Genomic DNA, 13172 nt, shown 5'->3' with positions numbered 1-13172 from the left:
TTAAATTGAGTCGAATTAATAGGGCTGGACGAGATTAGATTCACTAGATTGAATCCATTGGAATGGATTGGAATGGATCAACTGGATTGGTTTGATAGGGTTGGACTGGATAAGATTAATTGGATCGGATAAACTGGATTAAATTTAGTTGAATTAATAAGGCTGGACGAGATTAGATCAACTGGATTAGATTAGTTGAATTGAATTGGATTAATAGCGTTGTACTGGATTAGATTCACTGGATTGGATTAATAGGGTTGGATTAATTGGATTGGATCAATTGGATTGGACTAACTGGATTAAATTGAGTCAAATTAATAGGGCTGGATTGGATTAAATTAACTGGATTTGATCGATAGGGTTAGATTAACTAGATTTGGATTGACTTAAATTAATAACATTGGACTAGATTAGATAAACTGGACTAGATGAACTGAATTGAATTGGACTAATAGCGTTGAACTGGATTAGATTAATTAAATTGAATCAATTGAATCGAATTAGTGAATTGAATTGATTGAATTGAATTAATAGGGCTGGAATGGATTACATTAACAGTATTGGATTGTTTGGATTAAATTCGATTAATAGCGTTGGGGATCGGATGAACTGGACTGCATTGGGTTAGTAGGGTTGGACTGGATTAGATTGACTGAATTGGATTGGATTGACTTGCATTGATTTGATTTTGATTTGAACTGATTTGAATTGAGCTGATTTGAATTGATTAATCGAATTGGTTTGAATTGGATTGAATCAAATTGGATTGTTGCGATTTATACTGACTTAAATGAATTGATTTGAACAGATTGAATTTCATTGCATGGGGTTGATCAGGTTGGGAGGTCCCGGGCCATTGTGAGGGTCGGGCCTTTTCGGACTTTCGGACACTTGCACATCTTGCTTCGAAAGTCCCCAAGCCGCCCGATTCCGGATTCTAAACTGCAATTCTCTCTTTCAATGTTCTCCTGAAAATAGCCCGTATATCCGAACCAGGCTATCCGGAGGCATTATATCGGGACTGCCATCCGGCGTAGCACAGTCTTATCCGCCGATCATAATTCAGGTCAAACCCGTGTTTCGAGACCTCAAATATCTGCCTTTTGTAGACGCCCGGTTCCAGGCAAGATGCGATCCCAGGGCTCCACTGTGCTGGTTCCGGGTCTTGACTTTGGCACTTTCACATAATCCTCCCGAATCCAGGTCGACCAAACCAACCCGAGCCTCTAGGCTGGTTTTATGTACATGTGAGGATATTCACGCCACTCGCAGGTCTCTTCATTCTCTGCTCCGCTATTTTGAGCATCATTGGGTTCTCAGCCAGCAGCTCAAATCCCCTTACTTTCAACGGCCGGCAACAGACTCTAAGCCTCTTTATTCGAGCTTTTCCATGTTCATCGAAATCTTCACTTCTGACGAGTCTATCTCCAGGCATTCCTTACGGAGCGCTGAGATTGGCCGCCGGATTATTGGCACTCAACGGTGGCTTGAGGCATGCGAGATGATGAGACATAACCTTTTTTTAGAATCATCAAAATGCCCCGTCGCAAGTAAAATGACATTTCGATCCGAGTTTTGATCCCACCCACAAAGCGTCGTCTGTGGCGTTTCCTGGAACTTCTCCAGAGAAGTCCTGAGACGAGAAGACTGCGAGCTCCGAGCATGAGAGTAGCTGGAGGCCTCCCCCAAATGCTTTGACTATGGACAAGTCCCATTTGTGAGCCGTTGAGAATAGTGCATGCCTCCATACATGCGCCCATTCGCCCATCCCATGAGTGTATCAATACAGGCATCACAAGGTAGACTGGTATGGCCGGTATGCAAGGCCATCATCACGAGGACCTGTCAAGTCGTTGACTAAAAATACGGCCTTTTCCGTCGAGCCCGGAGAAGCCCTGGCTCTGGCCGTAAACAAACTCTAGTCTGGTCCAAGCCAGTTCGGCTCCGAATGCCCAGACCAACACGGCGAGACCGAGCCATGCCATCCTTTGGCGAGCATGCATAAAGCAGAGAGATTAGAAACAAAAGAGCAGAAAGGCTCCAGCCGGCGGTCTACTGCCTTACCAAGCCTCTCTTCGTTGGACCTGTGTGATTCGTGATATTGTACTGTGCTTCGTTAAGGGTTGGATACGCCGAGGATCTTGCGTGAGTAGTCAGCCTCGTCTGCTAGAGAGCCCTCCGAGATCCGCCGGCGTCCCATCATGACCGGATTTAGCCGGGGGTCCGTCAACCCTCCCACGCCAGCGCTGCTGACCCGCTTCTCGGACAATTCGTCCGCTGGATGCTCGAACGGATTGACCATGGGCATGTCGAACACAGAGTCGATCTTACTGGACTTGGCCCGCGACATGCTTCCGCCCCCACCGCCCGCCGCGCCCCGCTTGAAGTAGTCCTCCTCCTCATCGTGGTTTTTGGACTTCCTGCGGATAAAGAAAAACACGATGGCGGTAACAAAGGCGAGAGCCGCGAGGCCACCAACCACACCGCCCACAATGGGACCGATGCTGGTGGACGAGCTGCTGCTGGCACTACTGGGCGCTGAGGACGCGCTGGACGAGCTCGAAGACAGCGTGGACGAGTCTGCTGTCGTTGCGTGCACCCCGCTGCTGGTGATGCCCGACGCGCTCGACGTCCTGAACGAGGAGGAATTGATGGTCGTGGTGCTTGTCGACAGCGAGCCGTTGTCAGTGGTGGAAGAGGCTGCTGAGGGCCGGGAGCCGCTGCTTGGCGACGTGCTGGATTTCAGTGATTCCAGCGACGTGGTCGACGTCAGGGTGGTGCCCAGATACTCCAAGTTGGTGAAGACGGTGTAGGCGTCGGTGCCGCCGCACGTCTCGGAGCCGTAGCCGTTGCATGGCACGGAGCACAGCGAGCTGCTGGTTTCATCCAGGCTGCTGGGAAGCGCACTCAAACAGTAGCATTCGCCGCCATCTTTCATGGCAATATAGGGGTAGCTCTCACCGCACGCGGTGGAGCAGGTGATTTGCGTGCCGTACTGCTGGGTGCCTTCGAAGACGGAGGTGTCCACCAGGGAGTAGCAGCCCTCGTCGGCGGAAACTAGGCTGGCTGCGAGCCATATCCACGCGGCCAAGTACAACATTGTAGAGCCACGGTCCACTGGATGTGAGGAGATAGCCGGTATCTGCTGAAGCCGTTTATCCGGGAGTCAGTCGTTGATCCAGGTGGTCAGTATATTCAGGTCGTTTACACGATCTGACGTCTCAGACTAGAGTTCCGCTTCGAAAGACACTGGTAAATGTGTCCAGGTGTGCGGCAATGTTTCTGCGGGTTGACAGCAAACGGGCTCGAAGAGGAATAGGGTGTTTCTGCGGATTGACTATCACGAAGTCGACGCCTCTTTATTTCTTGAACCCAGATGAAAAGGGCGGGCAACAGCGAGGGTATAAAGAAGGCGCAATGTAGAACACTAGCGGCCAGGAAACGGATGTGGGTTCGGGGAATCCGACAAATAAATATCGAAGGTCCAGGGATCTGGCAGCACGAGGTTTTAAGTGGTGTGTGGTTAGCGTCAAGGGCAAATTTCCTAGCCGGCGCGTATGAATAAAAGTGGTTGGATAAGGGAGCGCTCAAAAAAGCCAAGAGTTCTTGTGAGCGAGCGGTATTTTTAGCGCTGGCTCCAAATCGTGCTGGCTCGGGATTGCGCTGTTTTCTCCGCCGAGCTTTACTGGCTGGAGCTTGGCGGCTTGGTTTGCTTGTCCTACTTTGACAACAGCGGGTACGGGCAAATACAGATAACGAGAAAGTGGCACGTGTGGGAAAACGGTTCAAACAGCAGAATCTCACGTTGGCCGGCGGCTGTGCTCTTTAAGAAAAAAAGCTCGGTCTCAGAAAGGAAAGCGGAGCCTTGAGAAAGAGCGGATGCCAGATGCGAAAGTGAGAAGAAAAAAGAGGTTTTCTCGGGCCTGCCTGTTTGAGGTCGAGGGCACGGCACGAGAGTCTGGGGTTTTTATCTCAAATAAGCAGGCCAGCCAGAACGGGAAGTAATTCTAAGCCTATGGACCCGAAAAAACGTGGGATTTCCTGAACATAGGCCCCGGACAGGCACGACAGACGCACGCGTGTCGAGACACGATTTCGTTTTGGCGGGGCGCGCTCCTCTGCATGGCCCTAATATATCCATGTCTGAACGAGAGCTCCGGCAGAGGCACCGACCCTTGTTCTTATCAGTAAGAACAAAGCGGGTTGTGAGTAAGAATGACTGGCCAGAAGCACTGCGGCCGAAGAGGATTTGGTTTTCATGCTTGGAGCTGGAATCTCCCCGGCTTCGCTTAATTAGCAGGCCATGTAAACGGGGCGAGAAGGCGCGCACATTTGGCGCTCTTTTGGGCGTTCTGTTCCAGGGCCTATTGGACAGTGTGGCTTGATCCCCGAGAGTGTATATGAGAAAACGACCGGGCGGATCCTCATACGGTGATCCGAGGAACATCATATATTGGCAGGTGACGTTTCCTTTTTTAGAGTGCCCTCTTCGGGCCTCACATTACGGACGATTTGATGGGTAAATGGTAGCGAATATTGCAGCCTGGACGTGGAACCTCATAACCCCCAATCTAGGCTGGGGCCTTGCACGGATGCTGAGCACAGATGAACACGAAAAATCAACGGGCCGGCCATGCGGTGCTATGAGCTAGGCCGCCTGGATCACATTTTTCTGATACCAAGAAATACGAAAAGCCTGGCCCAAAGCAGTAGATCGTGTGTTACTGCGACAGTGTGACTTGTGACGCCACCTCCACGGATGAAGTGACATCACCTGCTTGCCGTCCGCAGACCCTCCCAATGTTTCGACAAAGTTTCGACAATGTTTTGATCGTGATTTATTTTCGACATTTTCCGACGGTATTTGCACATTTTCTCTCCTCGGTGGAGTGCGATCTTGGTCACCCATACCCAAACTGAATGCCTATTTTTATCGGGAAGCTTCTTTTCTGGGAGCCTGGAGCAAAAATTGCATCCGCGTAGAGCAGGTCTAGACCGAGAGGCGCGCCGGTGGCTTGGGTATTTGGTCTGGGTGCGGGCTGCAAACCTAGGACCGGATGCAAATTCGAAGTTAGTTCTAATTGTAGGGCTAAGAGTTTGCCACGGTTCGTGCTTTAGTGCAGTCTTTCTGGATATTTGGTTGCTTGAGTAGACTTAAGCAATAGCCAAAGTCCAAAGATTACAGTTTTCCGGTATGCTGTGCGGATCGTACCGGACAGAGGGTCTCGCCAGAATAGGATAAGACAATAGTGATTTCGGATGGAGATGATCAAGGCCTTCGAAACCAAAAGGCTCGTGGTGCGGAATATTTCGGACTTAGGTTCTATATGTAAGTTTATTGGGTGACGCTGTTGGCGAAACACGGCCGAGGGCATTCTAGTCTTTAGTGTTCTGGTACATACTCTTTTGATCACTGTTCTGGTACATACTCCTTTTCTCAGTGGTGCCGGAAAGCCAAATTCCGCTTTCTTTGCTTTGAATCAACGCATCCCTTTTTGCACCACTTGAAAAGCTCTTTCTACTCCGAAGCTTCTTATTCGTGTCCTGCTTTAAATGACTACATTGTGAGGCAGAAAAGCACCAGGACCTACCATGGAGTCCATATTGACATGAAAGATAGATTGACATGAAAGATAAATTGACATGAAAGATATGACACGAGAATATATGACATGAAAAATATATGACACGAAAGATATATGACACGAAAAATATATTGACATGAAAAGTACATTGACATGACACATGAAAACAAGGTAAGCGGTCGAATTTTTAGATCCACTTTGGCATCTAAAACTGTTGGTGGGCCATCGTAGCAAGCCGAATTGAGTAGTTGTGGAGGATTTTTGATACTCGAGTGAGTTGGCCGGTCTGCTTCACTTTTTTAAGTAACACGGGGAAATGGGCCTCATATAGAAAACTCGAGAAAAACGTGCTGACTTGATTTTTCAGCGAGATATTCGGTACTTCGTTCTATTAGTCCGAGCACACACTCACCAGTGTTCGTCACGGTTGTTCTATGAAAGAAGTAACTGTACGAGCGAAATGCTTACGATCTTATTAGAAGACAATAAAGACTGGTGTAATTTGTTCATATTATTAGCCTTGAGTTTCGTACTCTCAAAATACTTCCTCGAGGCATCAGTCTCGACTGTTGGAAATAGCATCCACCGCGTTTTGTATTCATGGACATTCATGTTACGTAGTCAGGCCAGACTTTCATATAAAAAGCGAGTCAGAGACCATATATTTACTAGAAATGAGCGTTAAGGTTCATTCTTCTTTGCTTCGAAGAATCATCAGCTCAGGGATCCATGATTTCAGTGCCCTACTGTTTGAAGATGAACTTGCATGCTAGGGGGTCTCTGTACCGGAGGTTTTTGACACGGAGGTCCAAAACTCGTGAGCCCTCGAGATCTAATGCACGAGCCCATAGCAGGACAAACGGCGGTATAGGTTTGCTCATAGGAACAAACGAATCATGGGCATGAATGAGCACATCTGCGTTGTTTTGACGCAGATCCACAGAGGAACCTCCGAGAACAGCGAGCGCTCTACAGTTGTATAGCAGTTCTTCAAAGAGCTATTGAGATCTTGGTCTCGCTGGTGATCAAAACTGAGCACCCAAAGCAAGACGGAGTAAGATTGATTACATGTCGGTACTGTACCTTTTTGAAGCACGCCTGTTGTCCCCACGTATTCATATAATTCGTCAAAAAACCAGGCTGGTGAATCAAATGTCGTATTATTTATGGTTAACAGCAGACTCCATCACAGTTTGTCATCCTATCCAGGGCTAAGGGACAGGTAATATATATACGGTGTCGAAAATGTCGTCTCAAAACCCAGCCATGTGAAACAAGCAAGAGTCATGTCCTACTTCCAACACTTCATGTACATGATAAGCCACCCCGCAACGAGAAACACCTCCAACATTACCATCTTGTTTCTCCACAGGCAGATTCCTTGCGGTTGTCGCTGAGACTTGTGGGTCACTGGCGCTGGTAGCTCGTCCTTTTTCTCGCAATTTGCTGAGACTCTTTCAACCTGCTGAGCCGCTTTTGCCGGTATTACCATACACATCCCCAACAAGCAAGGGACTTGCCTGCTAAGAATCACCTATTCGCGTTTCGCCATACTGGACGATCGCTCTCAGACTAGAGACAGGAATCTCAGGTGGCCAGAACGGACCTAAATTGAAGACGTCCATGCACTGTTAGGCTTTACGCAAAAAGCAGGAATTTCACACCATTGTCATTGCTGCTGAAATATGACTGAAGATGTAGAGCCACGTCCGCAGGTGGACCAGACTGTCGCTAGGCCTTGCACCCGGACATAGTGCAACATTTCGCACCCTGCAACCACGGCTGGCCTGAGGACCAAAGGGTCATGCCTATTCTTGCTTGCAATATACTTATACACCACAGATGGATAAAACCCGTATGTGTACGCTTTTCATATTCTACAGTATGTGCCGCCGCGCTTTGCAGCGACAGACGACCATTCCCCCACGGTCTTTTATGCTTCCTCGTTGACAGAGACCCCGGCCACCTTCTCCTCGAGACCGGTCTCCCCAGACGCGCCGGCCTCGTCGCCAGACTCGCCCTCAACGGACAAAACGTCATAGATCGACTTCTGGGGCTTGGGCTGGTCCTTTTCCTTGTCGTCCTGCTTGGCCTTGGTGCTGCTGGCCGCGGCCTTGGGAGGCAAGGCCTGGCCTCTCTTCCAATCAAACTCCTTCTCCTCCTTCTTTCTGAAGCTGGCGCCGGCACCGGGGGCAGGGCCCAAGCCGGAGCCGCGGGCGCTGGACCAGTCCATCTCCAGTTGTTCTTTTCTGGGCGCCCCCTCTCTGCGGAAGCTGTCCCTCTCTCTTTGGGGCAAGGGCGCCGCGGACCTGGCCGAGCCCCAGTCCAACTCCGGCTCGTCCCTTCTGGGCCTTCTGTCGGCGAAGTCTCTGTCGCCAAAGTCTCTGTCGCCCCTTCTGTCGCTTCTCTCTCTGGGAGGCAATGCAGAAGCGGTGGTTCTGGCAGCGCCCCAGTCCAAGTCGGGCTCGTCTCTTCTGGGTCTTCTCTCGCCAAACTCCCGGTCGCCCCTCCTGTCACCTCGAGGAGGCATGGGGCCGGACGAGCTTCTGGCCGAGCTCCAGTCCAAGTCGACCTCCTCACTTCTTTCACGCGTGTCGCGGCCCATGGGCCCGGTCCTGGACGATCTCCAGTCCATGTCGAACACGTCGGCCTTCTGGGGCGCCGCCACGTTGACGAAGATTTTTCTGCCGTTGAACTCGGACATTGTCAAGTTCAACGCCTCCTCCAACACGGCTCTCTCGGTGAACGTGACGAAGGCAAAGCCCTTGGGCCGGCCGCCCATCTCGTCCATGGGCAACTTGACGTCCTCCACCACGTTTTGCGCCTGCAATCTGTCCTCGAAGAAGCGCGCCAACGCACCCTCCTCGGCGTCGTAGGGCAAGTTGGCCACACGGGCCTTGTATGGAGGAGCGTCCGGCACGGGGTACTCGATTCTGTCGGCTCTGGCACTGTCCTGGGCACCGAAGTCTGGGCGGTAGTTGCCAACTGGCGCCGCGGTCGAGGAAGTGGGCACGCCGATCGACGACATGTCGACCTCCTCGTCGGCCCAGGAACCGTAGGACTCGTCGGCCAAAAAGGCGCCCAAGTCCATTTTCTTCATGTTCTTCTTTGGTGCTAAAGGGTTAGTACAACGGTAGGGGAGGGCCGATTGCCCGGGGGTTGGTGAGCCTGTCTGATGATCACGAATGCACGATTCGGACACCTGCACGTCTGCTTGTTGGTGGGAGGGTCTGGTTTCCGGCGACAAAAGACATGGTTTCTGGCGATAAAAGACATGGTTTCGGGCGACAAAAGACATGGTTTCTGGCGATGTGAGGGGGCTGATTCTCGGGTATCCTCTTGTGTTTCACATGCCAGGAGCCATCTTCAGGGACCGGGGACACGTGGCTGCCTAGAGGTCGGGCACGGCGCCGGGACGGTTCTGTGTTTTCTCAACATACGCATGTTGTAGGTGTTTCACTTGGTGGCAGTCGGATGTGGTTCAAGAGAAAAATTTTCCGTTCTCTCTTTTTTTTTTTTCGAAATTCCTACGCTTTTTTTCCTAGACGCTTGTTTCGCGCGGCTCGGGATGTGCCCTCGCTTTGTTTGGCGCACAGCTGGAGGTGGTGATGTCTATTCTGGGGGATAAGTTAAACGAGGCGCGGGTCTCCGTCGCCGGCCCGGCTTGGCCAGCGGGGCCTGGGGCCTTTTTTTTTTTTTTTTCTTGACTTTCCCAGCCAGACCAAGTGGGCTAGAGACGAGAGCTGTGCCGCGGGCCCACAGGCGCGGAACCGGCTGCACCGCCATTTCTGGGCCGGGCCACGTTGCGATTGGCACTGCCCAGACGTCAAGCCCCATGCGTAGATACGAAGATGAGGAAGGATTGGGGCCGGATCTGAAGCTTATGCCATTTGATATTTGGACGGGGCGTCAAGACCAAACCAAGACGTTTGAGAGTAAGTCTCATCCACGCATGCCTTTATACCTGAGTTCTGTTCCAGCCAATCTGGAAGAGCAGCGCCTGAGGAAAGCCGCGTCACCGGCGGTCGATAGCCCTGTAGTTTTTCATCAGCTGAACACTTCTCGATCACAAACACTTCTTGATCACAAGTACTTCCTGACCACAATCACTCCATGAATGTTGGAAGTAAGCTCATCCTTGGATGAAGTGTGCAACCAACGTCCACGCTGCTGTCAGCCGGGATGAACTCGTCATTTGGAACCACTAGTGGCTGATATGACACGGGCCCGCCTGTCCAGCCCACACCAATTGTAGCACCAAACACCGTGCTCGTACTTCTGTTTGGTTCTCCTCCTGAAGCTAAACCCTGTCTTCGACAGACTCGCGTCTGGCGGCGGCGTCTTCCAGGGCCTCGCGATTCTCGTGGGTCGAAGAGGCGTCCTGCGGCCTGAGCTCTCTCATTTCCACGGCATCGCCCGAGGCTAGTTCTGGCGTGCTGCCCTCCGCACCGGCTCCGGGCCCAGGCGCTTGAACGCCTGTAGTCGGGGGCCTCGGTCCATCTTGAGGCCTGTCGCTGTTGGTGTTTGCAGTGTCCAGAGAAGCCCGCTCCTCTTGGTAGATCTTGATCACAGCCCAGTTGTACAAGTCTCTCTTGGAGATGCCCATCAACTTCCAGAAGAAGACCTTGAACACGTTCCCGTATCTCTTTTTGGCGACGCGTTTGGCCCTGGCCTCCATGTCGAGCTCGGGGAATTCGTCCAAGAGAACGCGCACTCTTTCGGAGAGGGGAACGAGCTCGTTGAAGAGGGCCTGGATGTTTGGGTCTGTGCGGATGACGTCGAGGTCGAGGTCTCGCAAAGGATTAGTATCGTCGTCGTTCTGGGTGTTCTGAGGCTGGGTGTTCTGGGTGTTCTGAGGCTGGGTGTTCTGGGGCTGGGCACTCTGGGCACTCTGGGCACTCCGGGCAGTCTGGGCATTCTGGGCGTCGCTTGTGTTTGCAGCAGGCTCGGCTGGGCCGGCCTCGGTTGTTGGCTGCTCGTTTCCGTCAGCCGCAACCACAGCACCCCCCTCTTCGGCGATGGCCGGGCTGCGGGCACCCGGCTCCCGATTCTCCCCGCCGCCGTCCGGGATGGCCGAGGACTGCGCATGGTCGCCGCCGTTGGCATTGTCTTCGCCCGGGCCAGCCTCGCCCGTCCCGCTGAGCCCCTCCTCTTCGATAGTGGCGGGCCCCGTCCCAGTGGTGGCTCCCTCCTCCTTGTAATAGTCTCGCTTGCAGATGGGGCAACAAGCGCGGCGCCGGGTCAACCACGGATCCACGCAGTCGGCATGGTAGACATGTCCGCAGATGAGCCCCCGCACCACGTCGTCCAGCTCGTATACCTCGAGACAGATGGAGCAGGAGCCCGAGTCGAAGTGCAACTCGGTTTTGCCTTTCAGCAGCGCATTCAGCGACGAGGAGTCCAGCTCGTGGGGGGCCGGCGGCGCAAGCTCCACGACGACCGGGTCCGGGCCGGCGTCTTCTTCCTCGGTTATGCTGACGGCTTTGGCGGCCGCCGGCATGGCCGAGGAGGCCTCGGTGAAGTCCGGCGACGAGACGGACGTGGCGTCGTCGCCCGTGCCGAGCCAGTCGGCATAGATGCACTTGGGAAACAACTCCTGCACCTCCTCGGGCGTGAGCTTCTTCATCTTGGCAAAGCGGCCTCTTCTTCTTCGGCGGCGGCGGCCGCGGCTGGACAAGATGCGCCGCTCCAAGAAGTCGTCGCGGAGAAGATGGTGGTTGCGGAGGTACTCCAAGTGTTGCTGGATCTCGCGGTCCGTGTATGGCACCAGCACGTGGGGGCTGCCTGCACGCGGCAGGAACATCACTCCCCGGCTGGTGGACGAGTGGAGGTGGAGCCCGTACTTGCCCCGGATGAAGTACCGGGCCGTGAAGAAAGTGAAGACGAGGGCGATGGACACGCCCACGGCCATGGCGAGAAAAAAGAGCACCGTGGACGGCATGTTGCCGACAAAGGTTGCGCCCGAGGTGGTGGACGACACGTCTGTCGCGGAGCTGGAGCTGGTAGCGGCTGACGACACGCTGGATGTGGCTGACGACACACTGGACATGGCTGACGACACGCTGGACATGGCTGACGACACGCTGGACATGGCTTAGCGGGCACTTGGCGGCGGGCCGGGTTCCCGGAGAGCTCCGGGAAATGGGCAGTCGAGGCGGCGGCAAGCCGAGGTTCGGAGCCGGCAAGACTGGGCACAAATGCGGGAGGATCCTAGGGCGCACTCCGTGGTCAGCAACCTTGTGGCTTTTCTGATTCCGCGGTTGTGGCTTTTCCGACAATTCAGAGTGACGGTTCGGCGCTGGGGATGGTCCTCGGCAGCTGGCCTCTCGCTATATGGGTCCTTTTTTCCTGCTGGGCGGACGAATCTACCAACGTTCGGCACAAGAGCGTTTCAGGAATGTCACGGATTGCTAGCAACGGGCGGACGATGAAACAGAAAGCTCGGCCGGAAAGAAGCTGCGGGTCCGGGCTAGTTAAGCAAAACGCGGGATGGGGCTGACAAATGGGTGTCGACTTGCAGGGCTCCAGAGCTGACTCCGATGGCAAAATGCGATGCTGGCGCTATTGCGGGGCTGGACGGCGGGCGCTCTTTTGCGTGGGTGAGGTCATAGCCTTTCCGAGACGGGCAATCTTGCGGCGTGCATGCAGGACCTGTGATGCATGGGGCCAGGATCCTCGCGGCTGAGGGCCGGGACCTTCGCGGCTGAGGGCCAGTCGCCCGGGGCAGGCGCCGTTTTTTTCGGCCCGTGGCGGCGCAGCGTGCCCGAGTCCCAATCAACACCACGAACCCGGGGCGGAAATGCCAAAACGTGGTCTTTTTTTTGAATGACAAAAGCATAGCACCCGGCTGGCGTGGAAACGGCCGACAGGGAAGAGGCGCTGTTTTCTTGCGTAACTGCAGCCGGCTTAAATTACGACGTGTTGTGGCCCCATCGATAAGAAACATGGCTGAGCATGCCCAAGGACGTCACGACGGAGGCGCGGGTTTCCTGAGGCGCCGCGGGCCGCGGCGTTCGGGCCCAGCCTCTCCCAATCTTTGCTTCGTGCTTCTGATGTTTCTCTGCTGGGATCCCTGCGTTTATTTTTTCTTTTTTTGCTGGTGCTGGCAAACTTTGTTCTTACCAACTGGTCCTGGCACGTGTCTGTGTCTGTGTCTGTGTCTGTGTTTTTTTCTGTCTGGTGTTTTTTTCTGTCTGGTGTTTTTCTGTCTGGTGTTTTTTCTGTCTGGTGTTTTTCTGTCTGGTGTTTTTTCTGTCTGGTGTTTTTCTGTCTGGTGTTTTTCTGTCTGGTGTTTTTTCTGTCTGGTGTTTTTTCTGTCTGGTGTCTTTTCTGTCTGGTGTCTTTTGCTGTCTGGTGTCTTTTTCTGGTGCCTGGTGTCTGGTGATTATGATTAGTCTTTTCTGGGCCCGTGCGGTATTCGAGACGCTCCAGCTTCTCTGCATCTCCAGGCGCTTTGGCTTCACGCAATATTGAGGTGCTCAAGGCCCTAGAAACCCTTGGGCGCCCACGCGTTTCTGGACTCCTAACGCTTTGGCTTTTCGGGAATTCAATTTGGTTTGGGTCCAGGAGCCCTTGAAATTTGCGTAT

General features: G+C 53.2%; 4 protein-coding genes across 4 annotated transcripts in view; all 4 read right to left on the bottom strand.

Moving 5' to 3' along the window:
* Nucleotides 1-2116: 2116 nt before the first annotated feature.
* Nucleotides 2117-3100, bottom strand: METBIDRAFT_78291 (WSC domain-containing protein; the record flags this gene model as incomplete). The annotated part of the gene is made up of 1 exon (XM_018858856.1): nt 2117-3100. One exon carries the CDS (start codon nt 3098-3100, stop codon nt 2117-2119), a length of 984 nt encoding a protein of 327 aa, XP_018711781.1.
* A 4487-nt stretch (nt 3101-7587) lies between these two features.
* TIF3 (Tif3p) lies at nt 7588-8676 on the bottom strand (the record flags this gene model as incomplete). The annotated part of the gene is made up of 1 exon (XM_018854844.1): nt 7588-8676. A coding segment is annotated over one exon (1089 nt), but the record flags the coding sequence as incomplete, so codon positions are not given.
* A 1209-nt stretch (nt 8677-9885) lies between these two features.
* Nucleotides 9886-11634, bottom strand: METBIDRAFT_41364 (uncharacterized protein; the record flags this gene model as incomplete). The annotated part of the gene is made up of 2 exons (XM_018857387.1): nt 9886-10465; nt 10667-11634. The coding sequence occupies 2 exons, from the start codon at nt 11632-11634 to the stop codon at nt 9886-9888; spliced, it is 1548 nt and encodes a 515-aa protein (XP_018711779.1).
* Nucleotides 11635-12450: 816 nt separating this feature from the next.
* The window catches only part of METBIDRAFT_179260 (uncharacterized protein), a 1297-nt gene continuing 575 nt past the window's right edge, over nt 12451-13172 (bottom strand). Inside the window, exon 2 of the mRNA XM_018854745.1 lies at nt 12451-12820. Coding sequence (XP_018711778.1) covers nt 12492-12820 — 329 coding nt within the window. The 3' untranslated portion in view covers nt 12451-12491. The remainder of the gene's footprint in view (nt 12821-13172) is intronic.

The sequence above is a fragment of the Metschnikowia bicuspidata genome (genome assembly GCF_001664035.1).
Source record: "Metschnikowia bicuspidata var. bicuspidata NRRL YB-4993 chromosome Unknown METBIscaffold_3, whole genome shotgun sequence".
Lineage (NCBI taxonomy): Eukaryota > Fungi > Ascomycota > Pichiomycetes > Serinales > Metschnikowiaceae > Metschnikowia > Metschnikowia bicuspidata.
This window is presented reverse-complemented; position numbering and strand designations above follow the sequence as displayed.